Source organism: Nestor notabilis, unplaced genomic scaffold (assembly GCF_000696875.1).
Source record: "Nestor notabilis isolate BGI_N333 unplaced genomic scaffold, ASM69687v1 scaffold8598, whole genome shotgun sequence".
NCBI classification, from domain to species: Eukaryota; Metazoa; Chordata; class Aves; order Psittaciformes; family Psittacidae; genus Nestor; species Nestor notabilis.
In genome coordinates, this window is record NW_009941443.1 from 2,616 (window position 1) to 27,261 (window position 24,646).

The 24,646-nt window shown below is 39.9% G+C and overlaps 1 protein-coding gene across 1 annotated transcript; it reads right to left on the bottom strand.

The window, feature by feature from the left end:
- On the bottom strand, positions 1–24,646 carry GPR128 (G protein-coupled receptor 128). Its single transcript, XM_010020884.1, has 16 exons — positions 24,538–24,646; positions 21,164–21,271; positions 16,608–16,739; positions 15,704–15,813; positions 13,543–13,698; positions 12,944–13,035; positions 12,509–12,627; positions 12,311–12,424; positions 10,328–10,488; positions 8,728–8,877; positions 7,316–7,428; positions 5,288–5,652; positions 3,652–3,733; positions 2,528–2,689; positions 1,468–1,624; positions 1–219 (listed from the first exon to the last, which is right to left on the bottom strand). Exons 1-16 carry the CDS (start codon positions 24,644–24,646, stop codon positions 1–3), a joined length of 2,349 nt encoding a protein of 782 aa, XP_010019186.1.

Sequence of the window (24,646 nt, forward strand, 5' to 3'; positions counted from 1 at the left end):
TCAGTTAGGGACAGTAGACAAGGAAGTATTCTCTGATAAAGTCTGTGTTGATCTGAAAGTTTCCTGTGAGCGTTTTGCAGGCTGTGTTTTTGAAACATAGTAAGTTTTTGAATGCAGATACAAAGATACCCTTGGCACCCAAATAACAGCAAACACCTTGGAAACTTTGTTCTTGAAGACTGGTGATCTGAAAGTGTACAGAATACAGATCTGAAGTCCCTGTAGAGTAAATTAAAATGTGGAGTTAATATTTTCCTTCTAAACCCAGAAACGATTAGTCAGTATTATTTGTCTTGAAAAGCAACCATGAAACGATTTTCAGTAACCATGAACAATGACATTAATACCTTGAAATACAAGAAGTACTTTGAATAGTAAAGATATTCCATGTAACTATGGATTTGTAACTATAGTCACCTCATTTGCACACTGTAATGGATTAGCTATGTCTCAGGATCATGTTATTACCCCCTGCTGGGTAGGATGAAGGTAAGACCTACTTGAGCATACCATAAGCATTACATGTGGCTTGTGTGCCCTTTCAACACTTCAGTCAGACACATAGATAGAAGCAGGACTTCAAAATTTCCATGCCTATTCTATTCTTCTAAATTCTCATTTCAAGGACTAATCAGGAGTATCCTGGGTTAAAAACAAACAAACAAACAAACAAAAAAAACCACCAAAACAAACCCACAACTCTAAATAAAAGGATCTCTGTTCCCTGATCATGATTCCAGGAACAGAGGAATCATGATCGGGGTGGGTGTAATCCATCCATCAGTATAGTAATAACCACTTCAGGACTTCTTGCACAGAGAGTTTGCAGATCTGATCCCCACTGGTGTACAGGCCCTCAGTTTTCAGTAGTTCAAACTGGTAATAAACAACTTAATGTTTGGGTATTGGGGGATTTTCACGTTTCCAATTAACTATTTTGTAGAATATATTCAGTGGTGTAATAATGGAGGATCCATTGATCCATGTACTTCATACTTCATATGCCCTGTATGACTATAAAGCCAAGAATGCAGCAGGGCTGTGGGCAGAGGCAGGTGCATTCCTGTAGGCTTTTATCCAGGACCATCGTGAAAGGTCTCAAGCAATGAAGTTCTAGTTACTTTCCTGGGAGTCTTTCTTACAGCTGATACAGAAGTTTTTTCCTGATATTCATTCCGAATGATTTAATCTATGATCTGATAGAAGAGATGCCACTCAGACGGGAAGGTCTTTTCAGAGGTATCCTTGAAATAAAATCCCACATTGATTTATACAACGGGAAGAATTTTATGAGTGACAGAGCAGAAGGATAGCATCCCTTTCTGAACAAAAATTCTGAATCCCTGTAACTGGTTTCCAACAAGTTCCCAGGCTGTATTAACCTCCCAGCCTACAGAACAACTAGATCTGACTCGGGTTTTTTTTCATGATCTCGATTTTTAGTCTCAGAATTACTAAATACTTTACCTGGGTAGCATTCAAAACACAGAACAGATAGCTGAAAAACAGGCTTGTTTCTTCATGACTTATTAACATGAGGTAGCCTATCGTCCAGGTGATTCCAAGCACTACCACTATAGAGATAGTGCCAATCATCTTTTTCATAAATGAATCCTTTTTATTCCTAGAAACACACATTAAAAAGTTATTAGACCTTTCTGTATACTATTTAATATCCTTTTAAGTGTTAAATTTTCTATTTATTTAGAGTTACATTGCAAAGATGTGTTATTCAGGTGAGTTGGGAACAAACACCTCTCTATATTTGTTTGACCTATCATCCAGAGAAGAAATCCAGAAAAAGTAATCTAACCAAGTTTATCAGAATAATTTGTGTTTTGAGTATGTAGCTTGAATGATTCTTTCTTTAACAAAAAAGTGAGGATTACCAAGTCAACAAGAAGCATTGAAAATTAGCATGTTAGCTGTTATAAACTTTTTAGAAGGCTTATAACTTCAATCCAAATGTGCTTAATTTTCAGTAAAAGAATAAGGAGCCAGTGAAGTCTGGATATCCTGTTTCTCTCAAGCCTGAGGGGAGACAGAGATAAGGTATTTTGTTTGCTCCAACCATGAAAATCATACATAAAAAGAATGAAGAAATGGTACAAAGTTTTGTTGAACAGATCAGTTCTGTGGGATTAAAATTAAAGCAATCCCTTTTATAGTAATACACTGTACACTGCAGAGTTTCTGACACAGCCTGTGACAAGACATGGAGTGTTGATGTAAAACTCGGCAAGTAAATCTGCTTCAAAGCTGGTAAGAACTGGTCTGACGTTCAGATGTGCTGAGAAATTTTTAATTCTCATTTGGCTGGACCCAGCTCTGCTTTCACTTATATGGATTTAAACTGGGGATAACCTTAATTGAAGTGAATTAATTTTCTGACTGCTGTAAGTACGCATTTCTTTAAAACAAAAGACTTTGTCAGAAACCTGAGTTCATGATAAGAAAGTCTGAGCTGGTGACAAGAGACCGAGCAATACATTTGCTGAAAGATCTGAGGAGTCCTATGCCATCTCACCTTGTCAAATTCTTGTTCTTCTTCCATATCACAGAGACACTGACAGTGATGAAAGTGATGATGTTAAACAGGAGTATGAGTGCTACTGGCAAGAGGAACGACCACAACATGGGCTTTTTCACACTGAAACTCTTATTTTGATCCAGTGCTGCAAGCCAGCAACTTTTAACGTAAAGAGAGACGAATTGAAAGATTTGTTAGATGCATTATTCAGAATACAAAAAAAAAAAAAAAAAAAATATTCCATTTTCATCCTAAAAGACCTCATAGGGCTCAAAGGCAACCATTCCTTGAGAACTGTTTCTCTTTCTCTGAGGAATGCAAAATGATTTATCAAAAAGAAACTGCAGAGAGAGATATAATATAGTGCAATTTAGCTAACCAAATAGATATCTGGCCACGATATGCAAGTTTACCTTAAAGTACATGTTAAAATAGAGCTGAAGAGCAAAGTAATAGGGGAAACCTAAAGAAGAAAGAGTGAAACAAAACCAGGGGCAACTTCAGGACAGTTATCCTGCAATAATCTTTATGTCTTTTTTTTATTATTGCCAAATAATTTTAAATTAGAAATCAACTCTCCCTAAATGAGTAACAAAAGTGGGTGTAAAACCCCCATGTAAAAGGGGGTTTTTGTTTACATTTGTGTTTAGATTTCTTTTACAGTCTACCTTTGTTCTGTATCGCCTGCTATCACCAGGGCACACTAAGCCTGATAGCCTACTTTGATATGCAGGCACTCGAATGAATATCAATACCAAAAACATAGGGTAAATAGGGATATACTTAAGTTGGCCAGAAGGGTTTTAAATAAATGGGAGGATTAAGTTTAGGTACTGAAATGCAGTTATGCACTTCAGTGAAGGTCTTGAATACCACTTAGACTAAGAACATCTACAGCTTCCATTTAAAGTCACAGGGGATCGTGCAGGAGGATTCAAGGCAGATGCAGATCCAGTTCCCTAAATCCTTAGGAGAAACTGCAATTTCTTACAGTGAAAGTTCTGTTTTCTTTTAAGTACTTAGATACACAAAGCAGTATACCAACAATAAATCTAGAATTGTACTAATAATGAGCCATCACAAAAGGTGTGAGCAAGTGTTGTAATAATACATGAACTTACAATTCCTCCTGTCGGTAGTTTAAAGCTTTTCCTTCTCTGTAAGTTGCTCCAAGTGTTATTGCAACTACTACAGCGGGGATTCCTAATTAATAGGAGAGATATTAGCAATTTATTGTTCAGTTGATTGCCTCCTAAACTCCATAGATTTTAAGAGCTCTGTTTCATCTGCCTTGCACTAAACTACATGGATTTTCTATAGCCTAGAAAAAAGGCAGAACTGAGGGTTGTGAGCACTGTTTTTCTGAGGACAGCTCACATCCGTGATTTGCTGATTTTTGCTGTTAAAGAGCTTCAACAGAGCTTCCAGAGACAACACCAATGGTGACTGAGCAGACTCCTTCCTGTGCCGTAGCTGACTCCCTTATCACAGCTGTGCAATCCTACCCTCTTGTCAGCAATGAGAAACTTAATTTAAGAAAATTCTGCACCACGCATCACTACATTTTATACCAGCTTGATGCAAAGCATAACTTTTGTCCTTCAAAAAGCATGGCAGCGTAGGCTTGCCTCCTTAATGTCTTTGCTTCACTTCCTGTCTTCTACGTCCCCTGCCTACGTGTTCACTAAGCAGCACGTCACTTGAGAAGGAGCTTCCCGCATTCATTTTGATCTAGGAAATAAACGTGCTTCTTAAAGCCTGTTCCTTCTTCAGCCCTAGCGGAGATCTTCCAGACTGTCAAGTATTTGCTGTGCTCTCAAAGTAGGTCTGAAAAGCAGTGAGTCAGAATCATCCTGGTTTAGACATGCGCAGCTAGTCACAGGACAAAGTGAAGAATCTAATGCTGTGCTATCATGCGAATGGAGCACAGTGATGCGTAGCCAGGCAGCTTTTGCTCAGCATTTGCTGGGTTGCATATGCAGTCCAAATTCTAAAAATTTTAGAGGAATTGCTTCTACCTCCACCCAAATGCAAAACATAATAATGAAAGAGTGAGGATTTAAAACTGCTTGGTTAGGTGCCATCAGAAATGACATACTGCACGAGCTGACCACACAACATGGAAAAGACAGGTATTCCTGTACACTCTATTGGAAGAGTTTCTTGGAGGATGAGATTTTTACTCTGCCTAGTGGGCATCTGCCTTCATTCTTCAGTCCTCCAAGTAGTTCCCTTTCAGCTTGCAGTGTCACTGCTGACTGCTGTACTGACTTAAGAATGTGCTCTTTGCTTATTAATAAATAATATGTACCAATTAGTCAGTCACTCCTTGCTTTTGGATGTATGCAAGGCTCTGGCTTGAAGTCGTGAGGAATCTCAGAGGTATCTAAATGAAGAATTTGAATCCATCTATGCAATCACTGTATCTGAAAGATTTTTTTACTTAGTTGGCAGAAACAGACTGTTGGAACCCTTGATTGCTGTGAAAATTTCTCCCGCATGCAACAGGCTTGTGTTGCTGTGCCAGTGCACAAGCTATCAGTTTCAATGCCTTATGAGGGCGATGGAAACAAGCTCAGTTTATACTGGCAGTGTGAGCAGTAACAGGGGATTATTTATTAAATCACATTTCACCAAAACAGAGAGATGCTGATTATAATTGGTCTCGCCTGATCCCCTATCTTTACAACTCTCCCTGAATGTGCTGTGTACTGATACTTTGCTCAGAGTTTCCATATATATGACTTCAAATCTTACCCCATCCAATTACTGACGTGGTTATAAGGAAGTGTTCGGGCAGGGGCTTCATGGCTCTAAGCAGCAGTAAGTACAGCTGTGCAGAATTGAGTGCTGACCACATAAATGTTGTCAACAAAAAATAGTGCAGTAGGGCAGCCACAACTGTACACCAGGAGTCAGCAGGAGGATCTACCAAGTCAGATGTGAGTAAGGTGTTACTGATAGTATCGTAAGGAAGGTACTGCTGGTAGTGACTGGTGGTACTGTCGCTGTGATTCCTGGCATTGCGGTTTTCAATTCCAGAGATGAAGATGATGTTAAAAATGAGCATAGAGAAACAGAGACTCACTAACATCCACGTTACAGATGACTTTCGAGATTTCCTATTGGTAGGAATACATTTAGAAGAAAAAAGTAGAGCAAAATCATTAAAACTGCAAAATATTTCTTCATTTCCATCAATATTAAAAGCAAGGTAGAGTATGTAGTCTTCAATATAGAGACAAAAGAAAGCAGTAACTTGTTTGCAGGATTCTACACCATCATTACTCTCAGACAACTTAATAAATCCATCAGTTTTGTCCAATTTCAGCTAAAACAGAGAATACCTAGTACCTTTTGGGACTGGGGCTTTTCCAACAGCAGTTGGGATGCATTTTCTTTTTTCCACACTGGTCTTTTTAGAACCCTTTTCTTCAGTTTTAAGAGATGAAATAGGGTGAGTATTTCTAAACACTCTTCAAGATCCAAGAGAATAATAAACCTCTACTTCCAAACTCTGTCTTACAAATGCCTTTAAACGGCAGAGTCTGGAAGCTCCTACAATCTTAAATACATTGACCTTGATGGAATTGCTCCAAACCTACATTAGTGCAAACAGAATGAGAAACATGCATTCATCTACAATAACTACAACTCTTGGCAACCCTTTGCTCCTCGTTCAAGGGGGAATCACATGACACCATTTATCACAGGCACATTGTCGTGGTTTAAGCCCAGCCGGCAACTTGGAACCACGCAGCCGCTCGCTCACTCCCCCCCTCTTCCTTCCTCCCCCTGTCCCGGAGGGATGGGGAGGAGAATCGAAGGAATGAAACTCCCACGGGTTGAGGTAACAGCACTCCAGTAACTAAGGTATAATACAAACCACTACTGCTACCAATAATAATGATAAGAGGAATAACAAGGGAAAAGGACACAACCGCTCACCACCTGCTGACCGATACCCAGCCCGACCCGAGCAGCGATCTGGGCCTTCCGGCTAACTCCCCCCAGTTTATATACTGGGCATGACGTGCTGTGGTATGGAATAGCCCTTTGGCCAGTTTGGGTCAGGTGTCCTGCCTCTGCTTCCTCCTGGCTTCCCCTCCTCTCTGGCAAAGCATGAGACTGAGAAAGTCCTTGGTCAGAGTAAACATTACTTAGCAACAACTAAAAACATCGGTGTTATCAGCGTTGTTCCCAGACTGAAAGTCAAAAACACAGCCCTGCACCAGCTACTAAGAAGGAGAAAAAATGACTGCTGTAGCTGAACCCAGGACACACGTCCATCAAGGAAGTTTGCTGCGATTGTATTTGAATTAAGTCACGATAAAACTGTAGCACAAGCAGTGCTCATAACCTACATTGTGCTTTGAAATCATCTGTTCCCTACAAAACGTTTAAAAACAGAAAGCAGTAGAGTATAGGAACTATCAAATAGGCAACAGAAAGCCCTGTCAAAGTGATGGGAAGATTTTTCTTGTCAGCGTCATGCCCAGTGTTTCCTATGAAAGGCTTGGCCTTTTACCATACTAGAGTCTTCTGTACGCTGTTGTACTATTTCTTTTCAAAGCTCACATTTTTGAAGGTGGATTTATTTAATAATAAACATATATGTATATATGTATCCTCACATTAAAACATTAATATAAACAGGTTAAAGTTTCATCTAGGTGAGAAATATGTTCCAAACTGGCAACTCCCTTTGTTTTCCTCAAAATATATAAAGAGCAAAATATTGTAATTTAGCATTAAATGCTTGCAGTTTTACATCTTCACTCTTACCTAGTGAATATTTGAAACAAAATGGTAATGATCACACCAGCCATGGACAATCCAACACCAATGTAAGAAATATACTCCAAAGGCTTTGCATATTTATATTTGATCTGAAAGGCCTAGGAAGCAAATTATATCAGTTATAGGATGAGAAGAGATAAATTTCTTTCTCAAATTTGTGTTTCTGGTTGCACATAGAAAATAAATTGTTTTAGTGAAGTTATGACTACTGCTAGTCACTGCCAGAATTTTCAGATCACACAAAATTATTGTGGACCTCAAAGCTAGAGAAGCTTCTGCAGAACTCCACGAAGAGACTCCACAATGTCAATCAAATATTTAGCAAAATAGCAGATTAAAATATTCAGAGAAAAATGCAAGGCGACACAGACTGAAAAAAGCAGCTTCAACTTTTTGTACTGATGTGCATTCTGAATTTTGGCTTCTGAGGATAAGGCCCAAGGTAAGATGTTACAAAGAATTACAAATCAAAATCAGTCTTTGTTTGTATAGTGACAATAAAGCAGCAGGCAAATATAAATGTATTCAGTGAAACAGCAAATACTGTTATCTTTGCATAAGTGGATGGCAATCTTTTCTATAATATAGTCATTTTGTGCTGTAAGGACGTGAGTAAGATAAAGGGAAATGCAGAAACAAGTTAATATTACAAATATGGAAATGCTGTTCTGTGGAGACAGAGCAAAAAAGAAACTTTGAAATCCTGACACTGCTGAAGTCAGTGACCACGAACATGTGATTTTACCCATGGTGTGTTTTGTTTAGAGAAGCTGAAACAAATATTGAAAGAATAACAAATGTCAGAGACAGTCATTCTGAAATAGCCTTGGTAGTACAAGAGGGCACTTTTTAAAACTTACTGGTAACAGATCGATTGCTTTTTGTAAACATATAAGCAAAAGAAGTAGTTAATGCTAAGTACTTCGAGTTATTTACCCAGCACAAGGCAGTGTCACAGCTAGCCCAGATCTAAGCTATTCTACTGTTGGTCTCGGGGCACTTTTGGCTTTAGTTGTACACTCGCTCAATGATCAACTGCAGCACTGGAGGTGCAGAGCTGGAGGCTACCAGAGCTGAGCAAGGGCAATGAGTTGTGCCAGCCCTTCCCTACTGCTGGGGTGCCTGGCAGGTGGGCACAGCCACAACGTGTGTTAGAGGAAGCCAGGACTTGCCTTATACATTTGGCTTTCCAGCAGCCTGGGGACAACTCACATGTCTCAGTGCCAGCTGTGCCACAGGTCAGAAACAAGTGCACAGGGTCATCTTATTCCTGGGACTTCTAGCTCAGCACACATATACCCTTACATTGGCATGCTGGTCTTACAGTTGGAAACAACCAAACAAATGAAAGAGAAAACCCCAAAACTCTCCCCGTTTGAGAAAGGATAACACCCTACCATCAGGACAGCAAAGTTAGTAGTGTGATTACACCTGCATCTCAGGAACTGGTCTCTTCCTTTTGCACAGCCAGCAGTGCTCCAGTCATTGACAGTGTAGTCCCAAAAGACACAGGCGTGATCCCGCAGATACAGTTCGGATATGTTGTACTATGGATTGGGATTGCAAGGAGAAAAAGTGGCTACAGAAATGTAAACAGATAATGCATCAGCAAACAGTGTGTACTGACAGTTGTTGTCTGAAAAGGGAGCTGACAGCTACTAATGGATTTACAGGGTTTCCAGTAAACCTTATGAACGATACTAATAGCATAATTTGGCATTTTGAAGTTACTTTATGTGACTTTCTCAGTCAATATTGCCAAGAAATTAGGCATTTCTATAAATTATTCAGGTAAGTATGGTTCAGATGCACATAGACGAGGCATTAAACAACTGCCATACGAATTCTGCGTAAGCCGAACAACAGCTTTCAGATATTAGTAGCATTAAATTACTGCCAACTGGAACTGAATCCACACTGATAGGAAGCAAACAATGATGAATGCCATGAACCATCCCCTCCCATCCTACAGCATTGCGGTGCTCATGCAGTCATGTCAAACTGCATGCAGTCATTTTTGGACAACGTCTCTGCAGAGTACTGGAATTAAAACTGCTTTTTAATAAGCAGTGAGCAGCCTGAAACGCAAATAAGTGATGAAAACAATTATTGACAGTACTAGGTAATTCAATTAAAAATGAGGAATAAAAGCAGGAGTAAAAAATCAATTATAAGTTTGTTTCAGTGATTTCCTAAAAAATTGTATGTGTTTTGAGATCACTTAAGTGTATGGGTTCATAATGATGATTAGTGATCTATCATGTGCATGTACTTGAGCTTAAAACCTTTCTTAAATACTGTAAGAAGAAGCCAACTACCATTTTCTGGAGAAATCATTCTAAACAGGAGTATATATTATCTAAAAATTCAGCTATTTGAGCAAATGGGCACTCACATAGAGCATTTCCTGCAAGAAAGCACTGACATCTGGAATCAGTTCCTAGGTAAGGGAGTCAAAACAAAATGCACAATGATTTTAACTGAAAGCAGGAGTTAGAAGATGGTATGAAAAATGAACACTTCCCACACTGGGAGGTGTGTTGGGCTGTGCCAGTCATGTTGACTTTTTCTTTTTTTTTTCAATAGTTGTGATATTTTTCTGGAAAGAAAAATTGTCCTCTAGCATCCTGGCTTTTTTATTTCTTGCTTTAGGACTAATTTACCCAAGGACAAATCCACTCTGGTATACCTATAACATTTTATGGAATACAGTTTTGCTTGCAAACATCCTAATTTAGCAGTACTGAGTCAGTAACATCAGGTGTTAAACACAAAAATTGAAAAACGTTTTCTATGCCATGTTATCTAAATACCCTTCACCTACGTCACCTATGCATCCCACAAACTCTCTCAACTGCTTATAGACAGAAATCAAGGCAGTATGCAAAAAAAAAAACCCCTCTGCTTGAGTCTCTTTATCCAAGTCCTGAAGACAGGTAGTAGAGCAAAGGCAGCCAATGGTTCAAACTTAACATCTCATTTCTTACTGGGGCTTACCTTGGGACTGAAGGCTATTTCAACACTGCTGGTTCTTCCACCATCGATGTTGCCAGAGACAATTTGTCTAGAGAAACTACGTTGAGTCTGATAAATCCTTGACTGGAAGAGTTTGTCATTTTGATACAGGACAAAGCCAACTCTCCCATTGCCTGATGAACCTTCGCAAGGCAACAGAAAAGTAGGTATGAATAGCATATATCAGAGAAGCTGGCGCCTTTGAAGAAGCCTACACTATGCTATTTCACACATCCAGTATTTACAGCAGATTTTTGTTTAGATGTTTGTTTAGAATCCATCTAAAAAATAGAGAAGAGCTTCTCTTCCCATGAATCTCAAGAGGGTCATCTTCAATTTTTGCTGAGGTGGAGCACGAAAATAATTATTATCTTTCTCTTACTGTCATTTCTGGGGAAAAATACTGGTAGTGAGGAAAATAATCCTAAATCCCAATACATGCACGCACTCCAAATGACCAGGCTTATAATAACACTAAAAAACAAACAGTAACACCGAGGACATTTACAGTTAGTAGGAAGTTAGTATGAGAGGTTGGCTGGACTTTTGTCTTCAGATCCAAGTTTTGAATTCCGTTTCTTTTGCACTTTTCTACCAAACCAGAGAGATTTCATCTAAGTGATTTAAATTACTAGTCTTAATTGTTATTCAAGTGAGGAAGCAAAAATCCTGGTTTATATAAATATATATTTTATATATATATGTTTATATATATGTATTTGTTCTTGATTTTATGCTTTTTATTTAAGACCAAGAGAGACTGATTTGATCTCCCTCTGATTTGATTATCAAGAGGGACTAATGAAAAGACATGACATGAAATGTCATGATTGTGCAGTTAATATTGAAGAAATATATTTTTTATTAAGACATACCGTGTGTTTAATCTAGCTCTCTTGAGGAAAGTGTTATGATCAAGGCTTTAATTACACAATCATACTGTTTTTCCGCAGGATCATTGTCTGAAACAGTTAGAAGAAATGGCAGTGACCAGTTAATAAGCTATTCTGTGTTTGTTTAGGTTTTTTTTATTCTCACTGATGGGTGTGTGGGGCTACCTGATTTATTCCTCTGATTATTTTCTAGCCCTGGTGAGTGGACTGAATTATTAATTTCCCTGTGGGCTTGAATGATGTTCAGAATTCTGATGTCTAAGTGCTCCACGAACTTCACCTTCATTATACTTTTGTGCTGTGATGTCCTCAGAGAGACTGAGGACAAGTCTGCTGGTTTCAGGTGCCCAGCCTGAAACTTGTGATTTTTAGTATGACATAGGAATACACATGTCCAAAGCTCAGCTCCCCAACACTCACCAGTTTCTGCAGCAAACGAAGCAGAGGAACTGTAAGCTGCTGGTTTTGGGGAGTATTTTTGGTTGTGTTTTGGTTTGGTTTGGGTTTGGGGGTTTTTTTGATTGTTTTGTTTTGTTTTGTTTTGTTTTGTTTCTTCAGAGCAATACCAGTTTGTCCTCTAAGCACTGCAGAGTGTAAGTAATGGATATCTGGAAAAATCCCGTGTGACTGTGCCATTAAAGACTATCCCAATATGTAGGTGTGAAGATGTGCATGTCCTGGCTGACACCTGCCAGTAGCGGTAATTTTAGTTAAAATGGTTGATGTGTTTGGATTTCAGGCAAAGTAATATGTACTAGCTCTTGATGTCTACAGAGGCATGGTCGAAGCTTCATTACATCCTCTATTATAGAAAACAAAACAAAAACTCCCAAACTCCAAAAGCATTCTAGCCATTACATATACTTGTGCATTAATCTATAAATAAGATAAAACATCTCATTCAACATGTGCATTTCTTGTGCCATACAGCATCAACATGCATAAAAAAACAATTAAATGTTTATATTGCCTAAGGGTTTGGGTTTGGGTTTTTTTTTCCCAAAGGAGTTTTTTAGTGAATATTCATTCAAAATTTTCCCAGGCACACTTTTCAGTAGGAGAAAGAACTTACTGTGATTTGTAATGTTGAACAGTATCTGAATTTCAGTACTGGTGTCAGCAATAAGCCCAGGGACATTTTCCTGTATTTCTAGTTTTGTTGGCTGATAATATCCCAGTGTTGTATCTGCAAAAATTAGCAGTGGGTGCATTAGAATTTATGGTACATACTGCCTTGTCCAGGTTAATCAAACAACACACACAGACTTACCCCTCTGTGCTGAAAACAGAATTGTAGAGGAGCTTAATTTCAGTGGAGCAGACTGGACTGCAACATTGGTCTGCGAGATGTTGCCAGTCAAAGAAAATTCCTCCATTGTTTTTGTGAGGCTGCATTGAAATAATGAGTGGCATAGAAGTTACCATTATTTGTTAAGATATGGCTACAGGTCCAGTTTCCCAGCTTCCTCTCTGATTTGGTTATCCAGCAGGAACTTTTCCTTATTCCCTGTTCTTACCCTTTCTCCAAAGCAGAAAAATCAATCCAAAATTGTTTATGCCAGTATAAATCTACTGAACCAATGAAATTTCACATCGGAGTTGAACACTAAAAGTGTTTTGACTTGTCCATGAACTACTTTCATCCTGAAACAGAAGGCAAAATGCAGTTTACTACATCTAAAAAAATGGCAAAAGCTAAAGTTACCTTGTTGTAACATTGACAAGATTACTATGGTTGAATTCTCTTTCACTGGCATCCAAGAGCTGACTTACTGTAGCCACTGCTGCCGTAGATACCTGAGACAAGAAGAAAAAAAGGCAGTATTCAAATGCAATTGAAATAAATCACCCCATGTGATTTATTGGATCCGCATGTGATCCACATAGTGGATGGACAAAGAACACTTTATAAGCATTGCTTGAAAGTACACACTACAGAGTAAATAAAGCACAGGATGTCATTCAAGAGAACACAAACTTTGCACCTACTTGTATTAATTTAGACAGTAAAGATTACATGATAAACATCCAATAATGTTGATATTAAAATTTCAGATATATGCAAGTTTAACATATATCTAACAGTCTAAACATCTGTTAAGAAACAAAATTTACACTCAGCTCTGAGAACTGACCCAGCAGCGATTCCAAAAGTATGCACTTCAGGCTGCTTAAATACCTCCTAAATGGCAAAATGAATGCATTTGGTTGTGGTGTTATGTACCTTCTGCTGGTAGAGGGGAAAGAATTGATATCCCAGATATGAATCCACAGAAGTCTTATTTTAGTCTTAGTAAGTCTCACCTGAGCATCTGTTGACACATTGGGTGTTTTCAGAATCTGCACTGTGATCCTTGCAGCAGCATAGATGTTCTGTGTGGACAGCTGGTCTGGCATGGAGGTGAGGATTTCAGTGTTACTTGCAATAGCTGCAATATTGCTGGAGTTCATAGCCTCAACCTGTTATGAGAATGCCATTCAACAGAAAGAAAATGAGAACAGGAAAAAGAGTCACCACTTTTATAACATCCTCACATAAGGTCAAAATATGCAAGAAATTGGTGGTCTAAATCGTTTCTGTTTGTGTCAAGTATGCAGCATTTGCAGTTTCTCCCTGGGGAATGATTTCACAGACTTCCAGAGTAGCTTGGGTTGGAAGGGCGCTATGGAGGTCTCCTAACCCAGCAAGGCCAACTGAGACCAGGCCGCTCAGAGGCTCATTTTGAATATTCACAACCTCCCTCAGAAACTTGCTTGTATTTGACCAGCATCAAGTGGAAGAATTTTCTCTTACATAAATGGAATTTCCCATGTTGCCACTTATCTCCATTGCTGCTCATCCTAGAACTATGCACCTTGAAGAAGAGCCTGGCCTCATCCTTCTCCACACCTTGCAGTGAAGTAGCTGTACATATCAGCAGGACCTCTTTTGTCATGAGTTCATTGAGCATCTGAGTCTAGAAACTTCTGTACACCTTTCACTATTCCTTAAATAACCAGAATGGATTTTTTGCAGAGCCATCAGAGGAACTTGAGAAATGTCATCTGGAATAGTTGTGCTTCTCATCACAGTGCTCGTAACCTGCACCGAGAACCTTATCCTCACTTCAGTATGTTGTATGTAGTGTCAGCTTGGAATAAATGTGGGAAAAAAAATATTCTGATGCTGGAGATACTAATAAGAATGTCTAGAAACACTGGATGGGTCCAGTTTGAGTCAGTTAGCACTTAATAGGTAGAGTGTAAATGTCTAGAGTATCTTAAGAGTCTAAACAAAAAAAGATGAGGCATTAGCTGTATGTTATATGAAGGTATAGCTAGGTAAGAGTAAGGCTTAAGGAGATGGAAAACCTGCTTGTCATCAGAAGAATTGCCTTTGTAGGCTGTGAAGACCAACTAAACAGTGTATCAAGTCATCCCTTTTCTAATCCAGTCAATGAATAGCTTAAATGAACAGCTTCAGTAACTGAATTGTTCTCGAATTATTTATGTTGGGAAGCTATCAAAATCGAGATTAATTCAATCATGCAGCTTTGAAGTGTTCATAAACCTTGGAATGATAGGAAAGAAAGGTGAATGGGTTGCATAGGGAGGGAGAAAATTTACATTTATTATGCCTGGAGATTATATTATTTGATTTGAAAACATGTGCATATGCACCATGAACAAACAGTAACACCTATTTTCACTATTCTTACTTGTGACTTTTACCTTGGATTTAAAGCAGATATTGATATTTAAAAGGAATAAAATCCTTTTAAACCTGAGCTCTAGTTCACTAGCATGAACACCTCCTTCTCCTCCCATTCCCTAGCATTCCTAGGCTCACTAGGTGGCAGCGCCACATCACAACTCGTAACAAAACCTCAAATTGCTAACGGCAGCAGGATAAATTTAATAAACCTATGTTGCATCCTGATGTTGCATCTTGTTAGCATTAGAAATAGGTACTACTAGTAATATATATTAATCTAGAGAAGATTTAGCCTTTGAAGCATTTAGTGAAGGCTGTGTACTGAGAAAATACAATATTGAGCTCAAAGGATCCAGACAGGTGAAACACTGGGTTGAAGATAAAATAGTCAAGCAAAAATGCATTATGAAAGGGACTTTTCTTATTTAAAGTGAATGTAGCTGGATTCTTCCTCCATTCAGAGGTGTTTGCTGTGAACTGGGAACCTGAGTGAGGAAATTACAGGCCAGTTGAGGAATATGAAATGGGATGCTACATTCAGGCAAAACCAGAATAAAATAATCACCCCCCTGGAAATTCAGGCCATTTGCAAAGCAGGCACATGGCACGAATGGCACTGAAAAAGGATTTAGTCCTTCATTTTGCTTTCTGCAAAGTTTTAAGAAATGTAACACATATATGTTTCCTGCCTCAATTTCCTATCACTTCTTCCCCCCCCCCTTGGGACGATGCAGAATCTCAGACACAGTTTAAATAGTAATTTAAGATTACCTGTGATGCTAAGGAGTCCAGATTTTCATCACAGTTCAGAATTTTGGGGGGCTCTAAAGTAGGAGTTCTGCCTTCTCTGGAGCACATCCTGATTGATATTGAAGTGTTACCTGTAATTTTGTAAAATCAGAAATACAGGCATTACTAGAGAAGCACTCACTCACATGCACATGACCTCATTGGGAATTAAAACTATATCGTGGGTGTGACACCGTATCCAGTGCTATTTTCTGCTTGCATGTAAAATATTTGTCTTTCAGAGTTAAAAGTGACCATGAATTATTTAATTAGTTGTTACTCTCTTTAGAGTATGTTTTTTATTCTTATATACACAATCTTGTCAAAGTGGCTGACATTATTCATGCCAAATTCAAATAGATATAGTTGCACTAGAGCTGCAGAAACACATCTCTTAAATGGGAGGCACAGGCACCAGCACTGAGCTATCAGGAAGACTTTTCATCATGTCCTGAAAAACATATCTTATATGTTGTGAAAGAAATGCAAAGGGCGTGTGGAGCAGCTGTGCGACGCTTACTCCTCTACAAGGTCTCTGAAAGCTGAGACAGGTCATGGAACCACAGCTGATGGAAAGCATCCTGAATCCTAATGCTAAATAGTAAGATATAAATAGATTATTTTTCTATCAAAAGGCTGTTCAGGAGCAGATATTAACTGACCCTCAGCCCAGTCTCAGACAGACATGGGTATGACTCAGAGTGTGTGCCTTAAATTCTCTGCATTTGAGGTAGAAAGCTGTCTGGAAAGGTTTGTGCGCCTGCTGCCTGAGCTATGCTGTTCTGGCTTCAAACATTGACCTTTCATCTGGTCTAATAATCCAACATCTTTCACAAACCTTGTATTTACTTATGGGAAGTAGAAGTTAAAGGAAAGAAGCACATACCATTCACAGTATCAGGTTTGCATTTTTCTTCGGAGTTGCCATATTTACTCACTATAATCCGTCCAAAAGTAAGGTTTTTTGTAATGCTTTCAGAAACGTTCACTGTGTAAGTACTGGCTTCACAGAAATTAACTGCACGGAAGGAAAAGAAAACATATATGCAGATCAAATATTTTTAGTATACAAGGACCAATTTTCAAAAGTTAAATAGTATTGAGACAATAGAAGCTCACTGAATCTTTTGCCCTAAAGGAAAAAAAAGCAGTTGGGTAAAACTTGTCTAAATGCAAGCAAACCAGCTGCTGAGCTGCTACAAGTGATACTTATGAAGTCACTGAAAACCTGACACTCATATTTTTTTCCAGCTCTTCTACTTTCACTGCTTTGGTCCTAGAAAATTTGTAAAAGGTTATAAAGCTTCTTGCCCAGGGTCTTGTTATCCAAGCAGAAATCAGATTTGGTAGCCTAAAGCCACAGGATGTAGCAGGGGATAAAACCACACATTTGCTCCAAAATGGGGTTTGGACAGTTAATGGGGGACAGTCCTTTGGTGACCCTGAACCATGATGGGTCCAATGCAGCTTCTGGCGCAGGAAGTCACTGCCCCGCTGCCTGCCACAATGGTACAGGGTGGCCACCCCAAACCCCACACCTTGTCTAAGCACTTAGTACTATCTATGTCTAAAGGCAGGATGATGAGCTCAGTGGACCTGTGGCCTAACACAGTACAGCAGCTTACTGCTTGCTCATGTCATAACATACCACACCGCTATAATGTAATACAAATTTACCTTGCATTGCTGCAAACACTTGAAAAAAATACTGCAGCACACAGGCAGAAATTTTTTGCTTGGTCTTATGACTTGCAACATCCTGTTTTTGCTAACTTTTGTTAATTTGGACCACATTTCAGCTGACTCTGTTCTATTAGCAGGGCTGAGTCAGAGAAGCATACCTATGGTTAAGGTCCTGAGGGGGGCTCAGGAGGCCTGCAGTGTTCTCCATATTCTGGCACAGGCTTTCTTGCCAAGTCACTAACTTTCTGTGGGTCTTTTTTTCTATAGTGTCTCAGTTTCCCATGACACAATGATACTTTCCTTCTATAGAAATGGTTATGAACAAATAAGGGTGCATGACTGCAAAGATTAGGTCTGCTTCATAGCACCAAACCTGAACTTTGCTTGCCAGGAGGTGATTAGCAGGGCATTCTGCTGGACCATCTCCAGCTTCTCCAAGTCTTTTTAGCCTGGGGTGCAGGCCTATTATTTCCTGGTGGTATCTCACCAGTGCCAGGAAGGTGAGAGTAATAGTGTCTGTCAACCTTTCTCTTTCCACAAAGCACAATTGCTCTGCTTTGTTTGTGATGAACACACACTGTTGGCCCATACTGAACTTGGCATTCACCATCTCTCCCAGGTAATTTCCAGCAGGGCTGCTCCTCAGCCAGCAAGTTCCTGATCTGTACCAATGTCCCTGGCACGGAGATCAGCACTAGTCCTTCTCAGACACTGGGAGGTCTGTTGGCATTATCCTCAGGTCTTTCATGGTTCTGCATTGAAACTGTGCTATACCGTGTCAACAATACTTCTGCTCCACCTCAAGTTTAGTATTGTCTACAGATTTGCTGAGAAGACATGTTGTGTCATCCTTCAGGTCTTTGATGAAGACATGAAATGACATTGGCCCTAATACTGACCAGCAGGTTACTTTTATTATACGTCAATCAAGTCACAGATCACTACCCTTTGAGCTTGGCTGTTAATTTTCAATCCAGCTACGGAACCCAGTTCATTCACCAAACCCATACGTATTCACCTACCAAATGAAAATGCTGAAGGAAATGGTGTCAAAGGATCTCTAAAATCAAGATTTGCTGAGAAGGCATGCTGTGTCATCCTTCAGGTCTTTGATGAAGACATGAAATGACATTGGCCCTAGTACTGATCAGCAGGTTACTTTTATTATATGCCAATCAAGTCACTGATCACTACCCTTTGAGCTTGGCTGTTAATTTTCAATCCAGCTAAAGAACCCAGTTCATTCACCAAACCCATATGTATTCACCTACCAAACAAAAATGCTGAGGGAAATGGTGTCAAAAGCATCTCTAAAACCAAGGTATGTTACCTCTGTTGCTCTTCTGTTGTCTGTATAGCCAGTTATTTCATACAGAAGGCAGACAGGTTGGTCAGACATGATTTTCCCTTTGTAAATCCATGATGTTTCTGATTATCTTCTTGTGTTTTATATGCATGAAAACAGACTCCAAGAGGACATGCTCCATAATACTCTTAGCTCTGACGTAAGCCTGACTAGCTTACGGTTTCCCCAGTCCTCCTTCTTGCTGTTCTTAAATGTGGGCATAATGTTGGCCTTTTTTCAATTCTCTGTGGTGTCCCTTGGATCACCGTAAGTGACAGATAGCAGTCCCACTGTGACATCAGCCAGGTCTTTCAGCAGCTTCGATTGAATACTGTCTAGATCCAAGGATTTGAATACTTTTGTGGTGATCCTGCCTTCCTTCTGACAGATGAAAGCCAGGAATAAGTTGATATGCATTCATACTTAAGTACATATTCAAGCTTTATTTTTCATGTTTCTAGTTATTCAAGCTGCGATCTGAAAGAGCTTTGGGTTGGTTTGTATACATATCTATACTTCTTGGGTTTAGACTTACAAAGGAGAGTCCATCTGAAATAAAATTGCTTGGTGCTTTTTTCCCCACTGAGGCAAATCTCAAATTACTGCAAATATTCTGACTTCAGCAGAATTGCTCCAGATCTTTCTAAAAAGCCAAACAAACCACAAGTATGAAGAAAACCAGCCCCTTATGTCATGATCTTTAAAGGAAATAACCACGAAATAATGTACAAAAGCAATGAAATATGAGCAAAGTGGAAATTTTCCATCACCACTGGAACAAAAGTAATTGTTTTACAAAATTTGTCTACCCTCTATGTCCTTCTCTCTCCTGCTGGCAATAAACTAGATCACCTCCTCTATTATACCCCCAACACCCAACTGCACTTCCTTCCAGCTTCCCCAACACCTTTAGCCCTATGTTCCCACACTCTTTATGCCCCATCATGCCTCAGCCCCTCCCTCAATTCTGTCTCCCACATCCATCTTTTGATTCCCAATACATAAAATACAGATCTTTATTTTTTTAGCTGGTGGAGAGGAGACAAATGTCATGGGTAGTTTAGAGCTGTGCATCTTAATGGCTAGACTGGATTGACTGTCCATGCAGTCCCCACCTCCACACTGCCAGCTTAAGTCTCCTTCCCTTTTTCTCAGTGAGGTATTTATAGGGTTGGTCTTCTGTACCCAACTAGTGATATGTGCAAACCTTGTAAGATCTCAAAACCTTTAAGACTTGTAACCATCTAGTGAATTTAGTTGAAACTTTTCAGTAAGTTAGAGTTGCCAAGAAGGTAGAACAACAAACAAATGGGCAGTATAAACATTCCTCAGATTTTGTGAATGAAATAATGTTTGTGGTTATTTCAAGTTAATGATGCCAGTCCAAATATTCTTACCTCATATATTTTAAGAACTACAGTAATTAAAATCTATTCTTTAAGGCAATTCACAGCAAATCAAATACAGAATACGAAAGGAGTGAAGATAGGGAATTACAGAGTCATCATAATGTTTTCCAGTGCTGAAATTCCAGCCATGATTATTTCGTTTAAGCCAATTTCTCCAAAACAATTTGCCCGAATGTTCCAATCCATCATGAAGCCATCCAATCTGTCATTGTCTGCTGGATGAGCTACCCATCCTGTATTAAGGAAATTACATGGGAGACGAAGTTTTCATCTATCTAGCAGTCTTCACCAAGAATATTTTCCGATGATCTTTTGACATCCTTTTGACCAAACATGTGATTTCATTTTACAAAGGCACAGCTCATAAATGACAGTGTATCCATGTGTCACACTGGCCACAGTGTAGGTTGTTGGCTTGGAAAACACAAGCTGGGGATGTTACTAGCTGTGGAGATACTGCAGCTTGGTGAGCCAGCACCCTTACAGCACCTGCTGGAAGCACCCGCTCCAATTACAGCAGTGCCATGCTGGGGCAGAGAGTACTGAAGTGGGAGTCAACTAGTCCAGTGCTATGCCAGGCGTAGAGAACGTGACTCGTCCAAAAACTGCCAGTGGCAGCAGGCACTGAGGACAGGCATTGTCCTGCAGGGTGCTGAGCTGGCTGGTGTCCCTTTAAACAATGGTAGATACAGATATATCAATACTGGCCACTGTGGTCTGCGCCAGATCTTCAACTCACTGTGATTTTCAAACACAGGAATTCAAACAAAGAGCAAAACGGCTAGGAACAGACCTGTAATGTCGTCCCCAAATATATTACTTGTTTGAAAGAACAACAGAAGTGGGTGAAGGATACGGCCTCACCTAGCAAGAAGAGCCATGTCACTGCTTGTGGATCCACCCTGCTGACCATGCCTCAGCAAAAGGGGAAGATCAGAGGCCTCCCAAAGCAGAGGGGTTCCCAGAAATTACACCAGCTGCCCATGCTGCCTGGCTTGTACTGACCTATCTCACAAAGAGATCCCACCCACTCCTCTGGGCACACGCAGGTTCCGTCCTGACAGATGCCACCATTGAGGCAGAAGCACAGAGGTACCTCGGATTCTGTAGTGTCTGTATAAATAAACAATCAAGATATATTCATTAATATCGGTGTAAAAACACGTACCTATTTAATTTGTTGAAGGAAAGAAACAAACATGATTAATTTGAGTCTTCAACTAAAAATATATGTGACCCACAGTCTCCCCCATGTGCTCAATCACTGATCCCTCCTTGACCCTAAAACCAGTGGCATGAATGTGGGGTCAAAGCTTTCAAACATGAATCTTTGTTCCCACAACAGTGTAGGTGGAAACAGTTTTGTGCAGCTGCTGGACAAGTAGGAGTGATGGTATGGGCCTCCAGGCTGCCAAAAGCACGAGCTGTTGAATCCATGAAAAGCCAAAATTACTTCTGCAGGATTTCACAGGAGCAAAAAGGCAAAACAGGGCCACAGAACCCCAGTGCTGAGGGACCCAGAACAATGACAAGAACATGGATAGTCACACATCCAAGAATCAGACAGAGATACCCTGATTTGAGACAGGCATTATTGAATAAAGCTGATAAAACCCCACGCCCCATGTCACAGTCAACCTCGCACAGTCCCAAAGTGAGGAATGGAGTTGGAATCCCTTCCCATAAGGTTCATGGTGGAAATTGTGCACCTGTGCCTTGAAATAATGCAGAAAACTGGAGCTGCGGACTGCCATTTGAGCTGACATTTTAGTGCCTACGTTTTGAGATGCTGATAAATACAGTAAAGCCAGAAAATTCAGAAGTAAAAACCTGCTGCCAGGAACATGTGCTGTTGTGTATTTCTAATATTCTCACTGAGCTAAAAAGATTGCCTAGCTTCTTACTTTCTAACTAGATTCATATAACTGGAAGATTATTGCAAACTATACGGGATATGCCACGTGGTGGGGGTAATTCTGTTCTTGGCACATATCGCTTGGCTTTTGCTCACGTTGTTGCTGTTTAGCACTTGTGTTGCAGGCTGTCTCAGCTACATTACAGCCAGATGTCTGTGATGATAGTGGAATAACATCTATGTGTCACTAGGTAATGTCTCTGCTAGCCATCAGCTTTTGAAAACACATTGTCTCTCCTCTGGAAATCTTAAAGAAAGGAAAGGAAAACTCCTCCAGCAATTGAGACCTGGGCAGCCCAAGCCAAGTAGCTGTGGAGAATGGCTGTATCTGGGGAGCTGGGTGCCTGGTTGGGCAGCTGTTGCCCCACCACCCAGCAGCACTGGCTCACCCACCAGGCACATGCATGTGGCGCAAGGGGACATGTGCCAGAGGAGTCACACAGGGGCTCAGATACTTGCTTTGGGTTTGGGAGCTTGGGAACCTGCAAAATACTGCGGAACCTGCAGCGCAGCTCCAAGCCTCTGTCTTGCTTGGTGAGCACATGCCTGAAGCAGCGAGGGAGAAGGTGACACAGCAGAGTAATCTGGCACAGAGCATTCTGAAAACAGGGAGGGAGCAGCGCTGCCCTGCAAATGCACAGGCCTTGGGCTGCCTGCTGAGGGGCAGGACAGGGGACCAGCTGCAGCAGCCATGGGTGGGAGCAGTGGTAGTGGCACTTCCACAGCCCAGCTAGGGTGTCAGGGTCTGGCTCTGGCACTGTTAGTCACAGGCTGCTAAAGGAGTGCAAGTAAAGGGAAAGGAAATCAGGGCTGACACTTCTTTGACAGCAGTAGAACAGAAAAGCACAAAGCTGTGGGGTAAGAGCTCCGGTGTTTATCCCTGGAGGTGCAGACACAGCTGCCACACAGCCCTTGCAGCAAAAAGCAGATGCCAGCAAACAGCTTCAGCCTTACCTTTGCCTTCCCCAGAAGAGCCCTTCCGTAAAAACAACGTGATGCTTGCAGGATCTGTTAATGCTGATCGAAACTGTGGCTCTATTTAGTGCTTGCTGATAGCCTTCCTCAGCTGTTCAAGGTCTCGTGTGCCATTATAAAGCTTTGGTTTTTTTTTTTTTAAGCAGAAAGAAATCTATGTCTTTCACAAACACAAATTCCTCAGATGACTAATGCAGTCACATCTACCCCCCACACAACAAAACTCATCAGGCTCCATTAATTGTGGCACTGGCTTAAAATAATGGGGTTCTGGTTTTATTTTAAGATTCAGAAAACATCTTTTTATTTGTCTTTAACTTTGAATTTTTGCAGATGTTAATCACCTCAAGAATCACAGTGATTTTGATTGTATATATTTTTAAACTAAAACTAAAATATTTTTGCATAATACTATGTCATCGTGAACCGTTGGGGTTTTCTTAATCAAATATTGTTGGAACTGTTAATGCTAATACTTGCAGATAAAGTTTCAATAACGAATAAACACTACCACTATGTACAACAAGCAATGCATCAGGTGGGCATGGAGGTATTCTCCATCCCTGAAGTACATGCAGTTTAAATCCAACCCAGAAGCTCATTTACCTGCAGTTGTGTAAATCCTAGGCATAAGCAGAGGTACTTCTCTGGGAGTACTAGGAGTTAACTCCCATCTCATCCAGGTTTAGCTCCACCAAGTCAAACAAAGCGCTGGGTATACATTTATACTAGCCAAGGTAGGTTACTACTGACATATGTTAAATAATTGCTGTTTACTTATGAGCCATTTCTTGGATATGGATATGTTCCCTCCAAACATCTGATAAATCTCTTGTAGTCAGTATTATAATTTTGTATCATGTTAATATAGTGATTATTTTCCTGGAAGGAAACACTGGCCAGTTTTCTGCTACAAATTTGCACACAGAAGTGTCTTACAAGGGTGCAGGTACATGATTTTCAGGTATAGAACATGCAAACCCGTACCTCCCATACTCTTTCAACAAATTTTTCTGTAATGCAAATTGTAATGAAAACATGAACAGGTGCTATATAACATGATTTGCGTATACACATGCAAACATAAACTTATGTAAAGCTAAATATTTCCTCTTTAAAACATAACTTACTAAATTAGCTAGAGGTTTATTTTTGTCTCTTGAAAAATAAATCAGATTTCTACTGAAAGAGTGAGAAAATATCAAGACGTTTCTCAAAGCTCTATCAGAAGACTAATGTCTTCTGTGTGACATGTTACAAGTAAAATACTCTAGAGAGTGTTTGCCATCCTGTTCTGTTTTACAGCAGAATGCAGTGTTTGGGATACTTCCTTAAACATCAGGGTAAGAACAAAAATGATTCCACCTAAGAAGCGTACAGCACAGAGGTAATAATGTGTATCAGCAATCATGTTTAAATACTTAAGGAAAGGAAAAAGAACCCAAAGAACTCAAACAGAGCTTAAATGGAGTAGAAATATATTTCTTACCTGTTTTAAACCTGAGGACAAGCTGCCAAATACACAGTGCCCAAAGGGTTGTTGTTACTACACAACAGGTAATTCCAACCAATATTCTGCCCCAGTGGAGTGAAGACAT

Excerpts from the sequence above, each read along its gene's own strand:
- GPR128 (XM_010020884.1), bottom strand. The coding sequence starts at position 24,646 with ATGTCTTCACTCCACTGGGGCAGAATATTGGTTGGAATTACCTGTTGT. Across the intron at positions 12,628-12,943 it reads CTTGTCAATGTTACAACAAG|CCTCACAAAAACAATGGAGG; the intron begins GTAACTTTAGCT and ends ATTTCAATGCAG. Across the intron at positions 10,489-12,310 it reads GTTCAACATTACAAATCACA|GTTCATCAGGCAATGGGAGA; the intron begins GTAAGTTCTTTC and ends TGCCTTGCGAAG.